The 26,813-nt window shown below is 41.8% G+C and overlaps 1 protein-coding gene across 8 annotated transcripts in view; it reads right to left on the bottom strand.

Annotated features, from left to right (window-relative positions):
* Positions 1 to 26,813, bottom strand: part of TRAF7 (TNF receptor associated factor 7) — a 1,047,901-nt gene that overhangs the window by 295,805 nt on the left and 725,283 nt on the right. For all 8 annotated transcript variants that reach the window (XM_044089204.1, XM_044089203.1, XM_044089206.1 and 5 more), the window contains 2 exons: positions 18,989 to 19,062; positions 3,690 to 3,738 (listed from right to left, as the gene is read on the bottom strand). In XM_044089204.1, coding sequence (XP_043945139.1) covers positions 3,690 to 3,738; positions 18,989 to 19,062 — 123 coding nt within the window. The remainder of the gene's footprint in view (positions 1 to 3,689; positions 3,739 to 18,988; positions 19,063 to 26,813) is intronic.

Here is a 26,813-nt window from a genome sequence, read left to right as displayed (position 1 = left end):
AATAATAAAGTCTCACCCTGGGAACACAAAGAAACCTCCGGTGGAACCACCGGCTCCACCGACACCTCTAAAGAACCGGCGTCCGGTACAGACGGTTCTTCTAGCCTAAGCTTAACTGCTTTGTCCTTGCGCTTCTTCGAAGAAGCGGGCGTCGGAGCATCCGACGGCATTTTATAATTGCACCGCTTCCCAAAGACTAACCTTGCACAATCCAACCTTCTCTTTATAGTGCGTTTATTAAATCTAGCACAAGAGCGACAGCCAACAACGTCGTGCTCAGGCCCTAAGCAAGGAATACACAAAGTATGATAATCTCTATGCGGTATCTGTTTCCCACAAGAAATGCAATTATTGACTTTTTCTGACATCCGGTAAATGACTGAGGCAAGAAAAAACTAAAATATTCCCCAACGGGGTACTTAGCCAACTTTGAACTCGGTCTGAAACTTCGAAATCGAAAAATCTCAGAACGCCAACCGGCACTTGCAATGCTGCTTCTGCATCGGACCATGCGGCAAAAAAGACTGAGGATATGACGTCGGTCATGCGCATTTGTACCCTGACGTCCTGATGTCAGTCAAATGCGCCTTGACCGACGTCAGCCTTATACTTTGATATTCGGCCGACCGAGGACAGCGGACTACCCAAGTGTAAGGACTGCAGCAATGTGAGATGAAGAACATCTGCAGAATGCATTAAATCCTGCAATTCTTTGTGTTCAGCACAGTCAGGAATCAACATAATTTTCTGTTTAAGTAGTCCCATAATATGCTGCTGATACTTTAACATATGAAACTGGCAATTTAAAGCCCTAAAGTTCAAAGCAGCAGAAGTGTATACCTTCTTACCCCATCTGTCTAGGGCTCTAGACTCTCTATCAGAAGGGGTAGGATTTTTGGCAGCAGTAGCCTTAATGCTTTTTGGTCCTTGGGAAATGGTCTCTGGATCCGCAGAAGGATTCTTGAAGAGGAACTTATGAGAGTCAAGTACTCTGTAATACCGGTCAGGTTTTCTGGGAGCTGGAGGTAAAGTGTCTGGGGTAAGGCTAGATTCCAAGAAAGCATCATCTACAATGTCCAGAACAGGAGGAATAGATAGAGGCCTGTGTTGGGGCAGGAGTAAGAATTCCCTAAGCCTCTTTTTGGACTCAGCGTAATCCTGGCGTTCCCAGCAGAAATGCTCCCTAAGAGTATGCAAGGTTTCACCGAAAGAAAAATCTTCTGGAGGGGAAGCAGAGGGAATGGAATCCCTCTGCATCAGAATCCTCATAAGTAGATAAGAGCAAATACTGGTAATGAGAAGGAGCAGAAATATCAGATTCTTGATCAGAAGAATCAGTAAGAAAGTCAGTTCTAGGTCTCTTAGAGGGGGAAGGATGGCTTCCCCTAATTAAGGTAATAAGGTCTTCAGCCAATCTAAGCATTTGTTTTTGAGGCATATGGGCCTGAGCTCGCGGTTTGGTCGTCGGTTTTCTAGGCATAGTGCGAGTTTTAGGCCTGAGGGATTCGGAACTTCTGGATGGAAATGACGACGCCAGTTTAAAATGCAAGTCTGTAGGCCTGAATACACCCTCAAAAGCCAGTGCCTGCACAGCAGCTCCAGACCCATCCAAGGTACAGATATCCACAGGTTCCATAGTCGAAGCATCTCGCGGCATACCGGAGTCCGAATGGGTCTCAGTAGAGGCCTGCGAATCTAAAGTAGTGGGTATCAGGGGCTGCAAAAGCGCCTCACTGAGTACCGGTGGACTGGCAATTAGCTTAACAGAAGCGTCAGCAGTTTTGAACCTATGTGGTCTGTCTCTGTCTTTATCCTTACGTTTTTTCAGAAGATTGATAGTTGGATGGCTTAACAAAGCCATTTTGGAGTACTGAGACCGAGTATGAAAGTAATTGGCTGCAAAAATAGCCCGACGATGAATAGTTCGGGGATTGAACAAGGCACAAAACCGACAGCGAGGGACATCGTGGTCTGCACCTAAACAGGGGAAGCAGTACAAATGAAAATCTCTATGAGGTATTTGCTTTCCACAGGTAAGACAATTGTTAACTTTTACTGACATCGGTTGGAGCAAGAAAAAGGATCCCCAACGGGGTACTTATCTTTTTTGAAGACTTCGGATCTGGAACTCAAAAACAAAAATTTCAGGAGTCGGCTGATGTAATGGCGTCAGCTGCATGTTTTATACCCCTGATGTCATGGAAGAAGAGACAGCATCCGATGCAGAAATCCGAAGACTCTGGTATTCAGGTTGGCTGAGGGCTACCTGCAGGCAGATAGCCCTAATGTGATGACTGCAACAGTGAAACACGAAGAACATCTCATTTTATGTGGGCCGCACTACTAGGGAATTAAACAGAAGAATGTATGAGCACAAATATGCTGTGAGTATTGGAGATGAGAAAAATGCATTGAGGAAGCATTATAAGGTAAAACAGATTTTAAGTTTTGTGTTTTGGATGAAGTCTTATGTTAGGACAAAAATGTAATGCTGAAGATGAACTTGGGTGGTCAGAATATGATTGGCAAGAGTGACTGAATGCTTGCCATCCACCTGGGTTAAATGATAGGGAAGATTTTGTAGCCTTCCTTAAAAGAAAGGGATTCAAGCAATAATTGGTAGTCATGTGATTTCAATTGATTGTGCATTTAACTGTCAGAGATTTTTTTTGTAACATTATTCAGTCTGAAGAATTCTTACCTGAACAAAAGCACTTACTGTTTAATGTTTTTTGGTCATTAAACTCTTTTGCTTTGGGTATTTTACGGTGTCTTATTTTTTTTTTATTTTGTTTGTTTTCGGTACTAGTGTTTTTTAGTTATACATTAAAGTTTCCATAAACAGCCCTTCTACTCCCACCCACTGTTCCCTATTATATGATCGAAGATGCATTCTTTTGAATGCGTCTTGATCGAACTTGAAAGCACGAAATGGCAAAATACCAAAATGGCATATAAGTGAATTCTTTCCCTGGGAAATAAATCGCTCGTCCGCCTTCGTTATTTTGCTGTTTTCATCACCGTAGTGCAATCTCAGAGTTGGCATATTTAAGTGGGGGGGTGTGGGGGGCACAGCCCCCCACGCTGGGGGGGGGTGTGGAGGGTGAAGCCCCCCCACTTTATGTAATGTTTTAAAGTTTTTTTTTTCTGTTTTGGAACAGCAATTTTTTTCCCATGGGAAAAAAAATTGCTGTTCTAAGTGTTTGGGATTGTAAGCTTTCGCTTACATGGGGTAAATCAGCGTTCACTTTTTTAAGCGTTCGCTAATTTAATATAGACCCCACCCACACACCAATATTAACTTTAAAATGAACTCCCATCATTAGACATGGATAGGCCTACTACATTCTCATTTGATAACACATTTAATCTATACCAAACAATAACAGGTGAAGCAGTACTTTGGGGTCTATTCTGTTATTTCCTAAGAAAGAAATAACAGTTTCCTAACAAAACAATTATTTTTGGGAAAATGCTGCCTTGGTGCATTCAGATATTGAAATAAGGTAGGCTAATAATGGGATGGGAACGCTTGCACAACTGAATAAATAGTGCTCATGTTTGAGGAGGTGTGATGAACACGGTCACACAAAATAAAATTACAGCAAATACATTTAAGTGCCTCATTTAATTATAAAATGCACGGCAAATTCCATACCCTAAATAAACTGTACAGATGAAATACTCACATCCTAATATTCCCATGTTCAATCTGGCATTAATATGCGAAAGTTCATCCTAAAAGCAAAGCAGATGTCGCAATAAGAGAAAAAAAAGCATATTTATGTTTCATATCTCATAGCACAGTAAATGAAAACAAAAACTCCTCCAAATTCATCTTAAAGTTAAGTGCTGCTTTATTATTTTTTTCTTTCAATGCAAAACTACCTACATTTGTTTTACAAAGTATTTGGCACTGTGTCCCTGACTGCAGGTAGTTATGTTTGCTTCTATATTTGCAGAAATTAAATGTCAGTAGATTTCGTAAAGCCTCTTTACTCCCACCTGCAATGGCAGACTAAAGGCAGTCAATCCAGTTTACAGTTGAAATAACTAATGAAGAAAGGACAGCATCATGCTACATGAAGAAAAAAAAGTAATGTACTCACCATTAATGTTCCATTTGTGTTGTCCACTTTCATTCTTCCTCAACTGTTGGGTTTGGACTCGGCCACTTCTTCCCGATCATACAACATTGAAACTATTGACTTCCTCCCTTTACCCATAATGCCCTAGTCACCTTACATACCTCACATCTAGTTTGCTGCCCACAGACCTGCAGAGTAGTGGAGAATCAGAAAATAACAGAATCTAGGACTCGAACAAAAGAACAGTGGTTCCTCCAATATCCTTCTTTCCGGGAGTAAAACAAAGAAGGGGGTTGGTGGAGAGAAGTTGAGGAAGAATGAAAATGGACAACACAGATGGAACATTATGGCAAGTACATAACTTTTTTTATCTGGTGGTGTCATTTTCATTCATTTCTCAGCTGTTGGGACAGAATCCCCAGCTACCTAAATCCTGGAAGGACTCTAAGGAAGGATATTCCTGACAGCACCTGAGTCAAAGGCTGTTCTTCACCTAGAAACCAGATCAAATTTGTAATGAGCAATAAAGGTATGAGGATTAGCCCAAGGTACAGCTGCACAAACATCATTCAAGGAATTTCTACACAAAAAGGCTGAAGAAGTTCCCATAGACCTGGTGGAATGGGCTTTTGGTGGTTTTGGTAAAGGCAAACTCACCTTTTCACAGACAAAGGTAAGACAATCAGTCAACCATTTGGCTAGTCACTTTACCTAATTTTGAATCAGAAAAAGAAGCAAATCATTGTTTGGATTTCCTCAAATCTTTGGTTTTGTGAAGGTAAAAACATAACTACAAACATTCAACAGTTGTAACATATACTCTTCTTTGTCTGAGAAATTTGGAAAGAGGACTGGAAGGTTGATAACCTGATTCTGACACCACCTTAGTAGAAAGGAAGGATTGGTCCATAGATATGCTCTATCCTTGTGAAAGATTAAACAAGAAGGCTTAGAAGAAACAGCCTGAAGTTCAGAAACTCTTCTAACAGAAGTAATAGAAACGAAGAAAATATTCTTCCAGGTTAAAAATCTAAGTTCAGTCTTAGCTGATGGTTCAAAGGGGGGGGGGTTAAGGCCTGAAGAACAACATTTAAATCCAAAGAAGGAGTAGGATCCTTTAGAGGAGGAACTAAGTAAATACAGTGGATATAAAAAAATTACACATCCCTGTGAAAATGCCAGGTTTTTGTGATATAAAAAATGAGACCACAATAAAACTTTTCCCACCTTTAATGTGACCTAGAACCTGCACAATTCAATTGAAAAACAAACTAATCTGTTAGGGGAAAAATATAAAAAATAAAAAACATGCAATAAGCTGTTGCATAAGTGTGCACACCCTTAAACTAATACTTTGTCGAGTTACCTTTAGATTTAATTACAGTATTCAGTCTTCTTGGGTAGGACTTTATCAGCATGGCACATCTTCTTGGCAATATTTGCCCACTCTTCCATGCAAAAGTGCTCCAAATCTGTCAGATTGCGAGGGCATCTCTTGTGCACAGCCCTCTTCTGGTCACCCCATAGATTTTCTATTGGATTTAGGTCTGGTCTCTGGCTAGGCCATTCCAAATGTTTATTTTCTTCTGGAGAAGCCATTCTTTTGTTGATTTGGATGTATGCTTAGGGTCATTGTCATGTTGAAAGATGAAATTCCTCTTCATCTTCAACTTTCTAGCAGACACCTGAAGGTTTTGGGCCAAAAGTGACTAGTATTTGGAACTGTTCATAATTCCCTCCACCTTGACTAAAGCCCCATTTCCAGCTGAAGAAAAGCAACCCCAAATCATATTGGCACAACCATGCCTCACCGTGGGGATGGTGTTTTTTTTGGTGATGTGAAGTGTTGTTTTTGCTCTAAACATACCTTTTGGAATAGTGGCCAAAAAGTTCAACCTTGGTCTCATCAGACCATAACACATTTTTCCACATGCTTTTGGGAGACTTGATGCATTGTTTTGCAAATTTCAGCTGGGTCTGGATGTTTTTCTGTGTAAGAAATGGCTTTTGTCTTGCAACCCTACCCCATAGCCCAGACATATGGAGAATACAGGAGATTGTCACATGTAGTACACAACTAGTACTTGCCAGAAATTCCTGCAGCTCCTTCAGTAAGTCTCTTGGCAGCCTCCCTGACCAGTTTTTGTTGGGTCTTTTCAGCAATTTTGGAGGGACGTCCAGTTCATTGCAACATCACTGTTATCCCATATTTTCTCCACTTTATGATGACTGTCTTCACTGTGTTCCATGTTATACCCAAAGCTGTAGAAATTTTAGTGTACCCTTCCCCTGAGCGATACCTTTCAAAAATGAGATCCCTTTGATGCTTTGGAAGCTCTCTGTGAACCATGGCTTTTGCTGTAGCAGGCAACTGAGTAAATGTCAGGAAAATCCTACTAGGACAGCTGAACTTTATTTGGGGTTAATCAGAGTCTCTAACTGATGGCAGGTGTGTACCCAAGAAGACTGAATGTTGTAATTAAATCAAAAGGTGCTTCAACAAAGTATTAGTTCAAGGGTGTGCACACTTATGCAACCAGCTTATTGTATGTTTTTTATTTTTTATATTTTTTTCCCTAACAGATTTGTTTTTCAATTGAATTGTACAGGTTATTAGGTCACATTAAAGGTGGGAAAAGTTTTGAAATGATTTATTGTGGTCTCATTTTTTTATATCACAAAAGCCTGGCATTTTAACAGGGGTGTGTAAACTTTTTATATACACTATATGTTCCTCTTAGAAATGTCTTGCAAAGCTTGAGGAAGCTAATGTTGAGCTATTTCCTCCTATACGAAAGTCACAAATGACTGTTAATTGTACTCTTACAGATGAGGAGCTAGCCCCTTCATTGAAAATCATAGCTAAAAAATCAATAGCCTTAGAAACTGGTGCTGAAAATGGATCTAAATTATGTGCCCAAAAAAACAAATCTTTTCCATTTACTTTTAGAAACTTTTCTAGTGGAAGCTTTGTGGGATGATAATAGAATGCAACAGACAGGGAGGGACAGCTTGGGCTGTCTGGTGATCAATGGAACTGGGGAAACCATGCAGTTAATTTGAGGCATGAAATGTCCAGACAAGTCATGCCTGTCAGGTGAGACAGTAGGTCTATAGTTAGATCCAGAATCCAAGGTGGATGTAAAAAATGAGGCCAAAGAAGGGAAACCAGATCTAATGAGGCTAGTAAGGGGCAATGAGAATAACTGTGCTCTTCAATCAAGATGCTTTCTGTAGAAATTTGTGTTTTAGGGATAATGGGGGTAAGTGTAAAGGAGACTGGTAGGTAAAATGTGAGGTAGAAAGTCCCTCAGGACTCCCCCATGGGTTCCTATTAATTTGACGAAACTTTAGCTTGTCGAACTACAAAAGATCAACAGCTGCAGATCGAAACGTCCAAACTGCGAACAATGAGCTAAGCAATTTTTTTTCCCATGGAAAGAATTTGCTTGGCTGTTACACAAAATAAAAACTTTTCAACATGAATTAAGTGGGGGGCTTTGCCCCACACACATCCCATGTGGGGGGCTGTGCCCCCCACACCCCCCCAACTAAATATACTAACTCTGAGATCACTCCACATCGGGGAAAGGGCAAATTCCCGTTAACAGCCAAGCAAATTCTTTCCCTGAGAAAAAATTTGCTTAGCTGGCCGTTTGTGGTTTGGCACTTTCGATCTTTTGCTGTCAATCTTTTGTAGTTCAACAAGCTAAAGCTCTGTCAAATTAATAGGGACCATCCCCCAATGGAAGGGGGGATCAGGGCAAAGAACCTGCAGCACTTGTGAGATGAGATGCAAAACTATGCAGCATGATTCTGCCACCTTCATGTTGACAGACCACTCGTGAGGTATTAGAATAGACCTGCACAACTTGTCTTCAGTTACGTTGGACTTCCTTGGAATGTGCAATGCTATCAGAAAGTGATTGAATGAGATCACCCATTACCATATCTCATAGCTTCTTGACAAAGTGGGTAAGATCTGGTTCCCACTTGTATGTTGATATGCCAGACCACCAACATATTTTCTGTCTGCATCTCAGCAGTCCCAGATGGACGAGTGTCTTGGAAGGCCTGCGACACTAGGAGGACAGCTCTCGTATCCAGGACACTGATATGCATGTTGGCCTGTTCGGGGTACCATGTGTCTTGGACCTTCCCAAGAAGTGTGCCCCTGGCCGATCTGAGAGGAGTCGAGGTCACTGTGGCCTTGGTTTGAGGGAGACCAAAGGGATGGCTTTCTTGTATTTGATTGGAATGGATCTACAACAGAAGGTAATTTTTGCAAGCTTGCATTATTTTGACTTGACTGGATAACGGTTGATGGAGAATAGACCATTGGGTTGTGAGCATCCATTGAAGGATCCTCATATGGTACCTTGCCAGTGGTACAAGACTGACTGCCGCTGACATGGATCCCAATGCTTGGAGTACTAGATGGGCTGAAAGAGAAGAGCTATGAATGATCTTTTTGACCTGGGAATGAATTGTTTGAATCCGGGACAGAGGGAGATAAGCTATTTGAGTAACTGCATTGAAAAGAGCACATATGAATTCCAAAACCTGAGTTAGTTCAAGTTGAGATATGTTGCAATTGACAAATTCCCAGATGAGAGCACAACTGGAGTAAGTAGTCCCGAGCTTGAATTAGCTGATGCCTGGTTGAAGCAGCTAGAAGCAAGTCATACAGATATGGAAATACTCTGAATCCCCGAAGTATCAAGTGAGCTGCAACTACTGCCATACACTTGGTAAACACCCTAGTGGCTGTGGTTAGACCAAAAGGCAATGCTCTGAATTGGTAATGACTGGTTCCTAGCTGAAAGTGTAGATATCTCCTGGATCGTCTTTTCATTTTTATGTGATAGCATGCATCCTGAAGATCTCTTGAGTACATCCAGTCATCTTTGTGCAGAAAGGGCAGACTGAACCTAACCATGACCATCTGGAACTTTGTATACTGAACCGACCAATTTAGTTTGCTGAGATCCAAGATTGGTGTCCTGTTCCTGGTCTTTTGGCACTAAAAAAGAATCTTGAATAAGTTTAGGACTCTTTCTGGTCTGGGGGACCTCTTGGATGACTCTTTTTGATAACAGCTTCTTTATTTCTAGTGTTGCTGCTTCCCTCTGACTAGATGGAACATCAGGGATTTTGTTTGATACTGGGGGGGGGGGGGTGAATGGGAAATGGTATAATATAACATCTAGATATTAGCCACCACACCCATGAATCTTTTGTAATTTCTAGTGTCCAGAGATGGACAGTTGGGTCTCCTTTCAGAAGCACTGACAGGATCTGTAAAAGAAAGTATCCCTAGATCCCTGGTTATGCGGACTACCTCTGCCACAGGGACTGCATCTTCCATTTGAGTTTCAGCCTCTGCACATGTCTCCACATGGATCTTGGAAGGGACCCTCAGATTTTTGGAAGCAGATTTTCCATCTGTCTTGTTGGTTCCCAGAAGAGGTCCACTGAGGGGTTGAAAAAAGTATGTCCAGAGCAGACAGGGTTTCCCTTTCTGCTCACACCTAGAGAGTGCGTCTTTTACTTTGGGGCCAAATAAGGAGGTTCTGTCAAAGGGAGCACTGACAAAAGAAGATTTGAAGAGTTTTGGAAAGTTAAATAAGTGCAACCAGGCATACCTCTCAACATGGAAACATCAAAAATCTGGACAAGGCCCATGAAAAATAGGTACAAATCTGTACACTGATTAGCATACAATTTGCATACATAATCATGCAACCCCTCCCACTCCAATGGAATTGTAGGATACCAGTTTTCAAACGCAAACTGAAGAACAACCAAAATATGGCACCAGAGTCCCCCTAAAGCCATTCCAATGTCCCATTACCTGGCTATTTCACCCCATTTACCATAAACATTAATGTGCATACTGCTTTACTTCTACAATGATTATTTGGATTTTGCATTTGCATTTTATAGCACAATGCACAAACAGTAATAGACATCTGCTAAACAAAGCAATACAGTCTCACAATAAAAATAGACTTAGCATTAAAACTTCTCTGCCCTTAAAACTCACATTCACTGAAACAGCATTGAAACCCACATCCAAAGAAAATGCATTTGGCCAGTCGCGGATAAAGATGACCTTTTGGCTGTTTTCAAATCACATGTCCCTTGCACAGGAAACATAAATGTGTTCTTGGATACACCTTCCTGACTGCATTAAATTATATTCCTTGTTGTATAACACAGCACACTAAGAGTGCATTTTATATTTGTTTTGAACATAACAGAATGTACACTGCAACAACTGTGTTAAGGGGGCACAGGCCAGCAGCAAGTATGGATTTAGATTGGGTACACTTAGCATGATAGGGGAAGGTTGCTTAGCAGCTACCTGCAGACAATAAGGCTGACAACACAGAATGGTGTAAAAGGAGACTGAGAGCATACAAGGCACAGGTCCATCCATCCCAGGCTGTCTGACGGACTGATGAATGGCTGCGGATTGTTGAATGGCACCAGAGATGTGGATGTGGTGGATGGCACACCCTCTGCCACATGAGGTCAGCTGACACCTGCACAGAGGAGGAGTGGAGGGAGCACCCTTGATAAATGGATTAGGCTGCAGATGTGTTCAATGAGGCAAAGGTTGATGATGCCTGTGAGGACACAAATCCATAAAGAAAGATCACAGACTATTAAGTTACAACAAACTCCATCTACAAAATGTGCTGACTGGATGACCGTGGTAGTAGTATAGTAGTATATTGGGCAAGTCTCCTACTGCAGCCAGAGCTGTGGCATGTGTGATGGACTGCTAAAGCTGTTGCATGAAATATATGTGGCCAGGACACTGATCACAGGTGTATGTTCCAACATACAGGCATTACAGTGGCAATAAAACAGTGACAGTGCCTCAAAAATGTTTCCTTGGATTATGCAAAGGTGGGGTGGCAAATGTGATTCCATCAGACAATGAAAGAAAGACTGGTGACAGAAAAAGAAACAAAACAGTGTGAAAATGGACATGTAATGTTTCACAGACTATGATTAGAATGAATCATAATTTTCAAAAGTCATGGACCTGCTGAGATTACCAATGGAATTCACATTGCTCAGAATCCCCAAGAAACAATATGAGATTCAGTTAATATTTTTAAATGCACATGGTCGCAGCAAGGCCTGTGAAAATTACTACAGAAAGCAAGTATCTATTTTTTTCATCTAGCAGGGAAGAAACAGTTAGACTGTTGTACTTTTTGAGTTTGATAATGCCATGCAAGGAAATTATTTAAAGATACTAATAATGCGAAATGTCATGTTCACTGCATTCTAAAGAAAGTACAGTTGTGTACACTTACCATAAATGTAGATGTTCGAGTGTATTCACTGTTGCAGTCATCACACTTGGGTTATCTGCCTGCAGGTAGCCCTCAGTTGGCCCGAACACCAGAGACTTTTCTGCGTCAGTTGCTGTCACTCCATGACTGATGTCAGGTCTTCAGGGGTATAAAAACAGGCAGCCGATGCCATTACATCAGTTTTTCTTGCCCCAAATGTCAGCAGCCCCCAAATAAGGAGTTAAGTTATTGTGGAAAAAACACCACCAGTAAAAAGTAAATACCAATAGCCCTGTAAAGGGTGAGTAATACATTTAGAGAAGTAGAGAGAGAGAGAGAGAGAGAGAGAGAGAGATTGGGGCTGGAGGGTGGGAAACCAGGACTGCAACAGTGAATACACTTGAACATCTACATTTATGGTAAGTGTACACAAGTGTACTATGTTCTTCGTCTTTCACTGTTGCAGTCATCACACGTGGGTTGATTCCCAAAGCTGAAGAATGGGTGGAGGCAGTCAAGAAGAGATGGGGCTGGCTAGTATGCCCTGCAGGACTGCTGTAGCAAATCCTGCCCTGGATTTGGAAAAGATAGGCAGGTGGTAATGCTCGGTGAAGGTATGAACAGAACTCCAGGTAGCAGCTTCCAGAATGCCCCTGGTAGGGACTCCCCTGGGGAATGCTGTAGAGGTAGAGGTTGCCCTGGTGGAATGTGTTCTGACCCCCTGAGGGGTTGGTTTCCCATGGTGTTTGTAACAGAAATGGATACAGTGTGCTATCCAACTGGAAAAAGTTTGTTTAGATATGGCCTTGCCCTCTACCCCAGGTGCAAAGCTGAGTAGTAGCTGGTCAGATTTTCTGAAGGGCTTAGTCCTGTCAAGGTAGAATCTGAGCTGTCTGTACACGTCTAAAAAGTATAGGATAATTTCCCCTTTATTTTGAGGATTGGAATAGAAGGTTGGCAAATGGATAGATTGGTTGAGAGCTACACTGGACACCACTTTAGGCATAAAAGTAGGGTTAGTTCTGAGGGAGAGCCTGTCAGCATGAAAAATAATGAAGGATTCCACAGCCATAAGCGCTTGTAGCTCAGACACTCTTCTAGCTGAAGTGATGGCCACAAGCAAGGCTGTTTTCCAAGAGAGGAATTTTAACTCTGCTGACGCTGCAGGATCAAAGGGGGGGGAGCATGAGCTTTTCCAGTACAAAGTTAAGGTCCCAAGCCAGGGTGGGTGCTCTCCTTGGTTCCTTTAAATTGTTGGCCCCTCTCAGGAACTGTTTGATGAGAGGGTGAGAGAAGACAGGTGGCTCAGTGTTTTAATGAGCTGAGATGGCACAGGCATGGATCTTAATGGAAAAGAATGTAAGGCCTCTGTGGAGTAGATCTGCTAGGTAATCCAGGATTAGAGGTAAGGAGGGCAGAGCAGTCTCTGCTCCTTTAGATTGAATCCAGGAACAATACCTTTTCCACTTATCAGCATAGGATTTCCTTGTACTGGGTCTTCTGGATTCCAGAATGACGTCCAGTACCTGATTACTTAGGCTGGTCACTGGGGGAGAATTCAAGGAATAAGACAGGCTGCAAGGTTCAGGGTTTGCAGTTCTGGATGCAGGATCTGTCCCTCCTAAGTGAAGAGAGTTGGGATCTGAGGTAGATTCCATGGTGGCACCGGTGATAGGCTGTGCAGTAGTGGGTACACCAGTGAATCAGGATTGCCCTTGGTCTGTCCTGTCTTATCTTGAGTAGAATTTTTGAAAGAAAAGGCAGAGGGGGAAAGGCATAAACTGAGAGGTTTATCCACTGGAAGGATAGGGCATCCTCTTTCCATGCTCTGCTGTGTAGTGTCCTGGGGCAGAATTTGCTGATCTGCTGATTGTAGGAGGAGGCAAAAAAGTCTGCCTCTGGTATCCCCCATTTCTGAGTTAACAGGCTGAAAGTGCTGGGATTTAATTGCCACTCGTGTGGATCTAGGAGATTTCTGCTTAAGTCATCTGCTAGAGAGTTCTGTTTGCCTGGCAGGAACTGAGCATGTTGCATGTCCAATGCCGTGTTCCACAGTGTCATGGCTAGCCTGCAGACTGGGTGTAAGAGTGGGCCCCCCCCCCGCATGTTGATGTACAACATAACTGTGGTGTTGCCTGTTTTTATTAGCAGGGGTCCAGGTGAGAGAAGGGATTTGAAAGTTGTCGGCCCTGAATGCACTTGTCTCCCAGATGTGCCCCCCAGGCATAGTCTGATGCATCTATGGTTAGGGTCTGGGCAGCGTGGGGTTGTGTAAAGGGAAGCCCCTTGTTGTGGTTGCATGCTGCTGCCCACCAAAGAAACTCTGTCCTTAGACAAGGTATGATAGGTATGGTGGTTTCCAGGTCCTGGGAATGTTGGCACCAAAGACTTTTTAAGTACCACTGAAGTTTCCTCATATGCAGTCTGGCATATGGAATTAGTAGAATGCAAGAGGCCATGAACCCTAGAGCCTGCAAGATTTTCCTTGCAGATAGCTGGGTTCTGGTGGCCATTTGAGTGAAGTAGCCTGTTACATAAGCTTGTTTTGCTGGAGTAAGAAATGCCATCTGGGAGGCTGTGTCCAAGCTTGCTCCCAGGAATACTTTAGAAGACTTCAGGAGGATTCAGTTCGGAAATGAAAACTCAGGTAGCGGCCGACCGGCACTTGTGCGAACTGCTTCTGCTTCAGACTCCTCGGCAAGAAAGACTGATGTAATGGCGTCAGCTGCCTGTTTTTATACCCCTGACGACCTGACATCAGTTCTGGAGCGAAAGCAACCGATGCAGAAATACTAAGTCTCTGGTATTCGGGCCGACTGAGGGCTACCTGCAGGCAGATAACAAAAGTGTGATGACTGCAACAGTGAAACATGAAGAACATCATTATTTACAAAACGTGTAAACTTTTCATTAGTGTGTAAGGTGATGAAACTATAGCACAGTATGTGTGCGAGTGTGACAGAAATATGTAAAAGGAGATACTATCTTATAAACTTAATGATTAAGAAAAAAAATAAACTAGACTATTTGCCTTCTAACTTCAGCAACTTTAAGATTGAAGCTGCAAACACACACTGATTCAACTCTTCATAAAGCAGGGGATTTGTATATAGCAACAGATACTACAAAACAAAAGCTTGAAAAAATGCTTGCAATACAAAACATGAACACTGGATAACAAAAAAGCAGGCCCCAGAATGAGAAGGTGTTCCCAAAATACTTAACCCAAAGAAAAAATAAAAAGTATACTAGATGTGTCACAGTTCATAAAACAAGGAATTGTTAATTTTATGTGGAATATTGCTGAAACCATGGCAGATTTAAATATTTTTCAAATATGCAGCCATCAATCACGTAATTACTGATGCAGTTTAACAGGAAGGAATGGTACCTTTTCTTACTGAACCCATACAAATTAGCAAAATCAGAGTTCTGAATAATTCTCACTGGCATATTAAACCACAGACAATTTAATTCAACTCATCTACCAGAGCAAAAGCAAATTCCTTTAGAATACAAATTGAAGTTTGCAGCAAAGCATGAACTGCAAAGAAGTTAGATTAATTTGCCTTGCCATGTGGGGTAAAAGATATATGTTCTGCACTTCTGAGACAATGCAAACTGCATTCCAAACATGAAGTTAAATTAAAACTTTTCATGTTTGCATTGTTGAGTAGGGATGCAGTTCTTTTCAATGATGCATGAAAAAAACATGAAATCAATTAAAGTCTGGGAATGCTGAGGACATGGTAAGTGAATTTTAATTGGTTTTGATGGCAATGGTTGTCTGAAGGAAGAACAGTCTCTCCAATAAATAACATTTTGAGCTTTAAATTATTTCTACCACAAAAATAAGAGTTATGCAGAAAGTTAACTTAAAAGCAGAACTTAATAAATGGATCAGACAAAATAACTGATTGTGAATCATCAGATTTCTGTCTGCAGACAGACACACACAGTTCCTTACCTGCAGAGTCTTCTTTCAGGCTGGACTGCTGACGAATAATCCATGTTCCCCAACAAAACAAAAATAATCCATTTAAAAACAAGAGTGCTGCCGATAATCCCGACTGCATTTGAGCAGCCGGAAATGTGTGCAAGACGTGAGCTCCTTGAGCTCAATTCCAACAGGCTGGTAGCCCTGACAGATGACATCAGCTCAAACAGAGCAAAATTCGAAAATTAGAAAAAACAAATGAAAAAAAATCGGAAATGAAGGGGGTGCCACTTAGGAATCATGGCACCCCTTCATTTGTACCCTAAAACTCGGTAAAAATTGAGTAATTCAGTATGGTTGGGAGGTATGCATCCAGGCATGTCTTCTAATGGAAATGCTTGAACCCACTCTGCCTGAGAGGCACCTTCGGCTACGTGGGAGATAAGTTTCATGGACAAATGTAAAATAAACTGAACAGTAGCCAACTGTAAGGAAATAGTACCCTCTACCTTAGAGGATAAGGTCCCAGAGAGGGATTTGGAATGTTTCTTGATCAAATCCATCTGGGGTCTTGTAAAATGTGCCAAATAATTCAATGACCTAAGGGTGAAAATCGATGAAGCACAGACATGCTTCCCGAACCTGTCCAATGTCCTAAACTCCTTGTTAATGGGGGGGGGTGGATGGAGGAACTTTGTTCTGCTAGTTCCTTCTTAGTGGCTGCTGTTATGACCATGACATCAATGGGTTCTCCTTTACTCCAGTGTGGTCTACCCTTAGGTGGTGCAAGGATCCTATCTAGTTTCTTAGGAAATGACTCAGTCATGTCAGGCTCCTTCCACACCCATCAAGAGACTAAATCAATGAGCTCATTGGTGGGTGGAGTTACCCTGGAGGTAGATGGGCCAACACCAAAGGCCTTCAGGAGCACCAACTCCTCCTGGGAAGGGTTATCAGGGGACCAACCAACCCTTTGTTTTAGGACTTCTAAGATGTCTCCAAATGAGACATTATCAGGTGGTGATCTGGGGGACCCTTCCCCTTCATCAAAGTCAGGGTGCTCTGTGACAGTCTTTTGTGAAGAGTCCAAGTGCCTCCTTTTACACTTCCACTTCTGAGGAACCCCCTCGATGTGATGCTCCTGGGAGGTATCAGGACAGACAACTCTACCCTGCTGGATGGTTTGTAGACTAGTTGAGGCTGGCTGTCCCAATGGAATGATGACTGAAGCTCTGGATGCAAACTGAATGGGACTGGGGAGCTGGAGCTGAAGAGGGTAGAGAAGTCTGAACTCTTAGAATAGAGAAGGCTTTCTCCACTACCTTGAAGGCAGAATGCCTGGGAGAAACAGAAACTGACTGATCCAACAAGGCAGGCTTGTAGACCATCAGCTGTCTTCTCCCTGCAGGCAAAGTACTTAAGGAGGGAGTCATAGCCGAGATGTCCAGTGATGGAGCTTCAAGGGATAGAGATGGCTCAGACAACTTCAGAGTCAAATGCAACACCCCGCAGCCAATGCTACAGCCCTGAGAGTCATCCAAGCTCCGAAGTACAAGGTGCTGGACAGCTCAGAGACACCATTAGAGTCGAAGATGCCAACATCTTTGGATCTGAAGCAGATGACTCCAGGGCTTTCAGATCCAATGGCTCCAAAACCAAATGTCAGATTGGAAAAGGAGCTAATATCGGAGGTGTAGTACTTACAAGGGTCTCCTGACCTGATGGGATTAAAACCGGAGAAACTCCCATTTGTATCTGTGTCATGAGAAACTTCCTCATTATCCTGTCCACATACACTTTGGATAGGTAACTGTACGACCGAATGGATAAGGCTGTGAATGAGGGTCTTGAGTGGTGATGAGGAGATGCCAAAAAGGGTGATGGGAACCGAGAGGTGATTGGCTCCGACAGTAATTGAGATGAATGAATCTGGAGTGATTTATCGGATATAGGTCTCAGATCTGAAGCAGTCAGATCTGACTTTTTAGCTTGTTTGAAGGGCGGCTCTGAGGAAAGAGCCAATGTAGAAGGCATTGTTGGATCAGGAGATCTGTTATGAGATTCTTTTGAATGAGAATCTCCTTTTTTTTCCGATCTTTTGGGGGTTGAGTCCCAGAGGTGAAAGAAGCAGGTGTTGAGGGCAGCAACCCCCTAAGAATCAACTTATTTTTATGGTCAATAAAGGTATGGGAATTAAATCCCTTAGAAATGTCACAGTCTGCAACTAGGTGAGAAGGTCCTAAACAGACACTTTGAACATGCGCTGGAATTGGGACTTTTGTGGCTGCAGGCTACACATTTTTTTAAAACCTGAAGGTTTATCAGACATTTTAAAGATAATATGGAAAAGGAAAAGAATATGGAAGACTGTGCAGTGGTGCAGCGGTAGCATTGTCACCTCACAACAAGAGGTTCTTTGGTTCGATTCTCAGCTGGAGTGCCTTCTGTGTGGAGTCTGCATGTCCGCCCTGCATTCATGTGGGCTTTCTCCGGGTACCCTGGTTTCCTCCCACATTACAAAGACATGCATCTGGAGCGTTTCTCCCCAGGCCTCCGCTGAAAATTGGCTTTGATCTAAGTTGGACTTTCTCGGTAAACAAATGTTAAATAAAAATAAAAGAAAACACTGCTCTTATTTTTTTAATAGTATGAAGAAAGAGAAACATTACCAACAATGGTAAAGAAAAGCAGTACTCCAAAGTACTATAAAGGGACAGGATACCACAGATGGTAATTAATTTACTCAGAGTAAAAGGAAAAAATTACAACTTTAGATATAAAATGGATTAAACGAAAACAGAAAAAGGTATAAAAACTAAAAGAATTAAAAATAAAGTTGTTAAACTCACAAAAACTCTAATGGCTCGCTCAAGAGTTTTGTGACCTACATTTGAACGCTATGACAGCAAACGGGATCTGAGGTATATAAGGTGACAAGAGCATTATGGGTAAAGGGAAGAACTTGAGAGTTTCAGTTTTTTACGATCTGGAGGAAGCGTCAGAGTCAGATCAGAAGATCAGATCCAAACCCAACAGTGGAAGATTGAATGAAAATGACATCAGTTCCAAAGTAACATTGTGCAGGTGGTTAAAAACCCAGTCTGCAATGTTGTCAATGCAGTGTCCCTAATTAGGGGCAAGCATCACCAGTTAAGTTGGCTAGGCCTTTTGGCAGTTAGACTCTTTTCATAGGAGCTGCCATCAAATAAAACAGAGTAACAGAAATACTGCTCACAGCCCAACAGCCTGCAGTAATCCCTGGCACAAAGTATCCTACAGCCTGTGTTTGTGACAAAGGCAAAGAATTCTGATTAACATGAGAAAACACTTCCTTACACAGTGGCACCACCAAAATGGTAGATGATATTTGGCTTTAAACCAGCTAATTCTCCTGGGATTTCAACAATCTTTTCTGACTTAACTGTCAAAATAGTATTTGTACCTAATCTAGTGGAATGCAACCAGGTACTATAATTAAAGGAAATAAAACTTGCTGCCAAGTGGAACATTTAGGAAAATATACTGTTCTGGAGAGCAACTCATACAATGCACTTGACGACTACATTTCAAAGAAAACACATGATTAATCTAGCCAATTTCAGCAACACAGAAGGATTTTGGTCTTCTTAAGCTTTAGACCAAATGCTTACATTCAGCATGGAGGCATCTCTTCGGAATTCCATAAGGTCCTCACCCAGCTTGCTTTGGTTCTCATCCAAAACATCTAAGGAATGAAAAAAATACCTTATTTTAACTCTCGGAACAGTGCAATGTTGTAGTTGAGGAGATAAAGAAACACTGCTCATTTGTCAGGCCATATGCTATGATTTCCCTAATATTCAACTAGAATAACAGTCTGAGCTTTCTGCTTGGAGAACTTCCTACTACAACAGTTTCATTTACAAGAAGCAAATGGAACTCTCTACATAATACAACTACAGATGCATACAACAGAAATAAACCTAACTTACTAGAACTAAGGTTTCTAGGTTATCACTTTGTGAGTAATATTATGGTCACTTTTAAGCCACTGAAAGGACTTTAAGGCAGGTATATTTACTGTACAGTGCAAAGTGTAACAAATCCTTTTGCCTCTCAAGTCAAGGATACAGCTGCTCAGGAATAACAAACTGGTGCTCCATGGTACTGCTGTCCAAATAAATAAAACCTGGCATAAATACAAAAACACAAATTTCACATAACGAATGAAAGTTGATATAATTAGCATATTCAAAAGTAATAAAATGGAGAAAAGAAAACCAATGAATGGTTCCTTTTGCTATTAGTATTATCCAAATTAATATCAAGTATGGAATGGTGAACACTATTTTTTTGCTCGGACATGCAGCTGTGAACAGACAGGTTAACAAGTGTAGAAGTTGTGAGATCGGCTGTCAGCCAGCAGAAAGTTAACTATAGTATTGTTTACATTTAATGGGATGTTGTAGTTAAAAGTGCCCACACAAGTCGTAAAATATTTAGTACATAGTTTGAGTGCTGAAGTAGGTAAATGCAGACTCAATGAAAGATAGGATGTTAGTGCTTTTCTGAAAAGGGGGATCATATGAAGGAAATGAGTCCTGAAGTCTTGAAGCAGAAATGTAGAAGGCATAGCAGGACAACGAGAGGCGGTGAAGAGGGGTGTATTGTAAAGTTCTAGTCATCAGCAAGTTTGTAAATGTTGTGGGCTGTGCTTTAAGTATCAATTTTTCAACTATAAGGAGGCAGAGGTTGGCATGTGTGAGTCTGTATAAGAGTGGCAAGTATACACTGGAACAGGAGATGTAAGGCTAGCATTTTGGATGTAAAAAATCAAATGCAGTGGTATTCCCTTTGAACAACAGACCTTATCTAAGCAAACTTGATGTTTACTGAGGTGTTTAGCAGCACTGGCTATAAAGGGTAGCATGTAATACCTACTACACATACCACATAACCTTTTCTCCTCTGACAGCACTTCACCCTACACCCCCGATTCCTTTTCCCGTATATTACTTACATTCATGCTTCTTTTCCTTTACCTCAGTTTCTCCTCCTTGATTCTTTCCTCTTTCCTCTATTTCTCCCAGTCCACACCGCTTCCTATCTGCCATTTTATCAGCACGTAATATCTTAATTTAATCTATTATACTCTGCCTCTCCTGCACTACTGGGTCTCACTGACAAGAGCACAACACTCTTGACATTTGTTATTACTATCACTATGTACTGATACTGATTATCCTATGCAAACTATGAAAATCGTAATCAACAAAGTAATTACCAATTCTAGTCGTATTATTAATGGCTTGTTAATTTCATTGTAAAAAGAAAAATCCATGGTAACCCTCAAAGTCTCAGAAAACCCAGTATGCAACCTATACTGGGTCAAAAACAAACCAAGTAGAAACTTTGCAGTGTGGAGGGTGCGAAGTTCACTCCTTGAAATATGTTATGCACCTAGTTCACTAATAAAATTCGAACTTTAAAATATGTACTACAAAATAATAAAATAGTAGGTAGTCCACAGTTGACTTAAAATGGAATAGCCTTTATTGAAACACATAAACAAGCAATCCTAGTTTAGTATAATGAAAAGCATTAAAGACATTCATTAATTTATATATAATCAAGTTATTTGGAGGAAGGCAGTGGTTACAGAGGGTGGTTCTGTTAAAAGTAATAAATGCCTTAAACTCATTCATTTAACCAAGTTCCCCCTTCCCCCATAACACCATAGTGTAAAGTGAGACTGTGCTACCTTAGAACTGAAACTTAAAAGCTACAGACAAAGTAAAATATACAAGATAACAACATATTTTTAAGGCTAACCTACTAATCCAAACTTTATTAATTAAGAAACCAACTCACTAACTAATTTGGGTATGTAGTGACAGCCTTATTTAATGCTGTGGCACAAGAATGGTACACTGGAAAGAAGATGGACTCCTCTAAAGTCCTCTACCTCCAGAACAATCCAAGGAAGATCACATATATAGATTAAGAAAGATAAACATCTTAATGTCTGTTTTCTTGTATACTTTTGCTGCAGCATCAGTTGCGGCTTCTTTGGTATTTTAATAAAGGACTTCAATGTCCTGTACATGGGGCTCACCACATAATATGTAATGGTCCCAAACAAATTGATGGAAGGCTGTGGATTAGCAGAATCTGTGTGTCTTTGTTTTTACTCTCTAAACATACTCATCCCTCTCCTGTATCAGTGAATGCAGGTTTTCTATATTTGCTAGCTGCAGATGTTTGGAGAAATACCTTGTTTCTTCCTCTCAATGTTTTAGAAATGTTTCTGTTACGTGAGAATTTACAGCCTTCTGTTTTCTTAATTTCGTGACAAGTTAAACTTAAAACATTATTCATACTCAAACATTATGCTTTCATTGCTTAGACAGAGCACTGAGCCTGGAGTTCTTTAGGTGCAGTTTGCCTCTTACACTTACTGAACTGAGAACACAAGTCTTTTGTCAGAATTGAAGAAGACTTCTGGGTAGAATAACAAAAACATTCTGTAAGAATGAAAATAAATAAAACTTCCTGTTAACATAAACCACTGACAAATAAGTTTGTTCCAATTTGATAGAGAGATTAAAGGCACTTGGAGACAGAAAAACTGGGAAAGGTGAAGAAAAACACAAAATCTCAAGGAAGCCTCAACCACAAACATAAGGACCGCACTTGGTGTGAGGCCATCTTCCATTCCAGGGGTGATGATGCTGAGAGTAAAAATTAAGGAGCCCTACACTGTCCTGTTTGTAAATACAGCTACTTGTTGAGTCGCCCGAGTTCAGAAATCTGAAACATAATCTTCTTTCTCCAACTCCTACAAGATGATTCTATGATCCAATACCCAGCATCACACAAACACTGCATATCTGCATATCCATACGCACACATAAAGCATAAACACAATGACTGCGTCTAATTAGGCATGTGACACTTGCACTATGCAGGCTCTGTTTTACAACCATTGTATCATATATGGGTTGTCTTTAAAGCCTCCAGCTTTTGTATAATGCCATAACTGGGACTGGTGTTGAAGGCCTTGGTCAAGTCAAGATATGGCACGTGCACTGCAAAGTAAGCATCTATAGCCTCTGTAACCTTTTCAAAGACATTTACAAGATTAAACAGACAGGCTCTACCCTTCACAAAACCAAACCACTTGGGATCTGGGGATCAAGTCTAACAAGATTCCTGATGTCACAGTTTATGAGGTTAATTATAATACATTCATGGCTTTGCAGATGAGGCTTGTAAGGATTTAGGTCTGTAAATTTTGCAGGTTGCATGTACGGCTACCTTTCTGGTGGGGCATAACCACTGCAGTGCACCATTAATTTGGAACAAAACAAGTGCATAAGTTAAACAGTTTGAGGAATGTGTATGCAAGCAAGAATAAACATGAATTTCTACCGGTCTGCAGATGTGCCATATCACTGCTGTGTTTTGTAAGCTGGTTTACAGATTTCCTGAAAAAAAAAAAAACTGACTCAAATACCGTTAAAGTCAGTGCTGCCACTTCTTTTATGCTGATGTGCACATTGGTTCATAGGTAGGTACTAGGCTATTGGCCCTAGGGCCTATATAAGCCTAGCCAAAAAATGTACCCTGACTTTCGCCACCCAAGAAAATTATTTTCCTGTGCCCCTGTCGAGCAGAGCCACAGAAGTGATCCCTGGGGTGAATTTCCCATTTCCCATCCAATCATCAAGATTTTTCTTGAAGAGTGCTAATGAGGAGCTCTGTTTGACATAGATAGGTAGTCTGTCCCAGAGTATGGGAAGTCTCTGGGACAGGAATCTATCCCTCCAGCATGTTCTGTTTACTGTGGTGACAAGGTTTAGGTCCCTAGAGCGTGTAGCTCGGAGGGATTGGGATTTCTTTAAGTGGAGCATGTCCAACAGCTCTGGGTTTGACATAGCTTTGTATGTTAGGCAGAGATCGCCCCTGAGTAGGCGATATGCGATGGAGTAAAGCTGTAGTTTTTTGAGACGGTCTGCTTGGGGCATCTGTTTGAGGCCAGTAATCCTCTTTGTGAGGTATTTCTGTGGTCTTTCCAGTTGTTGTAGATGTCTTGTGAGGTACATACCAAAAGGGGCATTGTACTCTATAATGGTTCTAATGAGTGATGAGTAGAGGGGAACAATGACCTCTTTTTTTCTGGATGAGAATCCTTTTGTGATGAGATGAGCCACGTAGAAGGATTTCCTGACCACTGTGGCGATGTGATTATCAAAGGAGAGACTACTGTCCACCTGTGTCCCAAGGTCTCATCACATTTTCGGCATTAAGTAGACTACCAGCTATGTGGTAGTTCATAGGTACAGTGTTTTTACCAAAGGGGATGACAATACACTTTATGGCATTGAGCTTCAGGCCATGGCTTTGACACAAGATATATGTCTCAGTGAGGCCCTTTTGTAGTTTGTCCACATCATTAGGAGTTGCGATTATGGCTCCTAGTTTGCAGTCATCTGCAAACTTTGTTAGCCAAAGACCTTCTGTGTTAGCCTGCACTTCAGAGAAGTAGATACCAAACAGGAGAGGACCCAGGACTGAACCCTGTGGTACTCCACTTGTCACTGGTCTGAAGTCGGATTTGGAATCCGCTACTTTCACAGTGTGGGTTCTGTCCGTGAGCCAGTTGGCAACCCATCTTGTGACATAGGGATTTATACCTAGTTTAGTGAGCTTATATAATTCTAGAGTGGGGGATGGTGTCGAAAGCCTTGGCGAGATCTAGATAAGCTGTGTGAACCATTTTACCCTCATCTATGGCTTTGGTGATTGCTTCAAAGAAGTCAATCAGGTTTAGGAGACATGATCTGCCTTTTACAAATCCAAACTGGGTAGGGTCCAGAGTTTGGAGATTACCAATGCCTTTGTTTATGAGTTCCATGATGATACGTTCCATGGCCTTGCAGACTAGGCTCATCAGGATAATGAGACTGTAGTTCCCGGGGTCTGTCGTGGCTCCAACTTTGTGGAGTGGGATAACCGTCGTGGTGCGCCATTCAGTGGGTACAAAGCCTGAGGTGAGGCTATGATTGAACATGGTACTTGGGTAGGGTGCCAGTTCATTCTGTAGTTCATGTACAACGCGGCCTGGGATATTGTCAGGTCCCATGGATGCTGTGTTCTTGGCTTTGGAGAGTGTGTTTTTTACCTGTGCAGTCGTGATTATAGGAACTTTGCATTCTTCCGGTATAGAGATGGGCCCTCTAGGGGGTGAAAGGGGGGTAAGGTTAGCACTGAACCTATATTTTGCAGGTGCTGGCAATATCAGTTGGTTCTGTATATTTAGAGCCATTGTGCTGTAACTCAGAACAGATCTGAGTGTTCCCATTGAGATTCTTGACATAGCTATAGAATGCTTTGTGATTGTCTTTAGAGTCAGTGGCAATTTTGTTTTCGTATGAGGGATTTCAGCTTCTTACTGAGGATGACCAGGGAGTTCCTCCAGTCATGGGAGTTTACTCTTTTTTTGCAACAGTTTCTTTCTTCTGTTGTAGAGTTTGTTTATGGCAGAGGACCACCAGATTGGCTTTCTTTTTTTGGAGGATAACATCTTGGTTCTATTAGGGATAGCATGATCCATGCACTCGTGTAAGTGCTTATAAAATGCGTTTGTGTAGGATTCAACAGTCATACCTCTATTGTCCATCTGCATGGGTGTCGTGAAGTTTGCCACTTCTGTCTTAAGAGGTGTGAAGTTGGCTTTGGAGAAGTTTTTTACGATGGTTTCCCTAATTGGGGGTGGGGTTGGGATGTGGATGTCTAGGCTGATTAGCTTGTGGTCGGATCTGACCAACGAGGAATTGACCTCTGTTGTGGAACACCGGTTTCCCATGTTGGTAATGACCAGATCTAGGATATTGCTGCCCCTGGTGGGGGTGTGAATAAGTTGATCCAAGGCGTTAGAATTTATGAATTCTAGAAAACGTTGAGCAAAAGAGTTGGTACATGAGTAGTTTTTCCAGTTAATGGTGGAGTAGTTAAAATTGCCCATTATTAGGGTGTTGGGTTGTACCCTAATACTTTCCAGTGTATCAAGAAATGAGGAGTGGGAATCCTGGGGCATGGTGGGGGGTCTGTAGCAAGCTACAATTTGGATTGCGGTCTTGCCCAGAGTTAGTTGCACTTGGATAACCTCGGATGCATTATGCTGTGCAACTAGCCTGGAGGTGTGGATATCCTTAATGAATATGGACACGCCTCCGCGTTTAGTCTGGAGGTGTGGATATCCTTAATGAATATGGACACGCCTCCGCCTTTAGTGCTTCATTATGGGTTAGGTGGCCGAAAGGTGTGGTATGAATTGTAGCCTGGTAATGCAGGGGTGCTCTCTGGAGAACCAGGTCTCTGTCACTGCACAGATGTCAACGTTCTCCATTTTAAGGAGTGCCTCGAGTGAGTGCATTTTGAGGTTTAGACTTCTAGCATTGAGTAGCATTACCCTCAGATTTTGCTTGCTTGTACCTGTTACGGTGGTGACTTTGTCATTTGAACTTTGCCTAAAAAAGGCACTATAGGGGTGGCAAGAGCCTTAGCCAGTATCCGGAATCCTAAGGGCGACAGGTGCAGGCCATCTCTGGCAAAGCATCGTGGTCTGTCGATCATGTCGTCCCAGGGAGACAAATACTGGATCCCCTTAGAATGACATCAGAAGCTGAGCCAGTTGTTGAAGTCAATCATTTTGTCCTTGTACTGTGGTATTATTCTGGGTGATGGCAGGATGCTACTCAGGGTTAGGGTCATACCTGCCTGGGATATAAGATCAGAGAGCTCCTCCATGTTTCTTTTCATGTAGTCCAGGGAGGTACGTCTCAGGTCATTCACACCAACATGGACAATGACAGTGTCATATTTGTACTTATTGTGGAGTGACCTGAGTGCATGCGTTATGTGGCGGATCCTGCCACCTGACAGGCAGCTGACAGTAACTTTCTCCTTGTTTAGTCTAGTGAGTGGAACATCAGTGTGCCTGACTGCAGAGTCACCTATGACTAGAGTGTTGGGTACGTTGTTATGCCTTATGGGCTGTGGTTAAGTGGCACACTGAGTTTGTGGGCTATGTGTCATTTGGGTTGTGTTGGGGGGTGGAGTTTGCTTGCGTTTATGCTTTGGATGTCCCTGATGCTTGGGCAGATTTTTATTGAGAGCCTCCACGAATGTAGGTGTGTGTTTTGTGTTTCTATGTTCTTTTGGTGACTTCATTTAAGGCATGCTGGCAATTCAGCTTAAACTAGAAGGGAAAATGACATGGATGGAAGCTGGATGGAAAGGCTGTGTTCACAAGAGGAATTCTTTTGTAAATGAAGAAAAGTTTACAATCTTTTTCCCAAGGGTACTGTAGTTTGACTTCAGACTCTTTTGAACATCCACCCTGATATTCTTAATCTGTTACCTTGTATTTGGAAGTTATTAGATACAGGCTTGCACATACCTAGAACCTATAAGGTACATTAAGTACGTATG

The sequence above is a fragment of the Protopterus annectens genome, chromosome 12.part0, assembly GCF_019279795.1.
Source record: "Protopterus annectens isolate FY-2018-M chromosome 12.part0, PAN1.0, whole genome shotgun sequence".
NCBI lineage: Eukaryota > Metazoa > Chordata > Ceratodontiformes > Protopteridae > Protopterus > Protopterus annectens.
The sequence above is the reverse complement of the archived record's forward strand: the minus strand, read 5'-3'. Positions and strand labels throughout refer to the sequence as shown.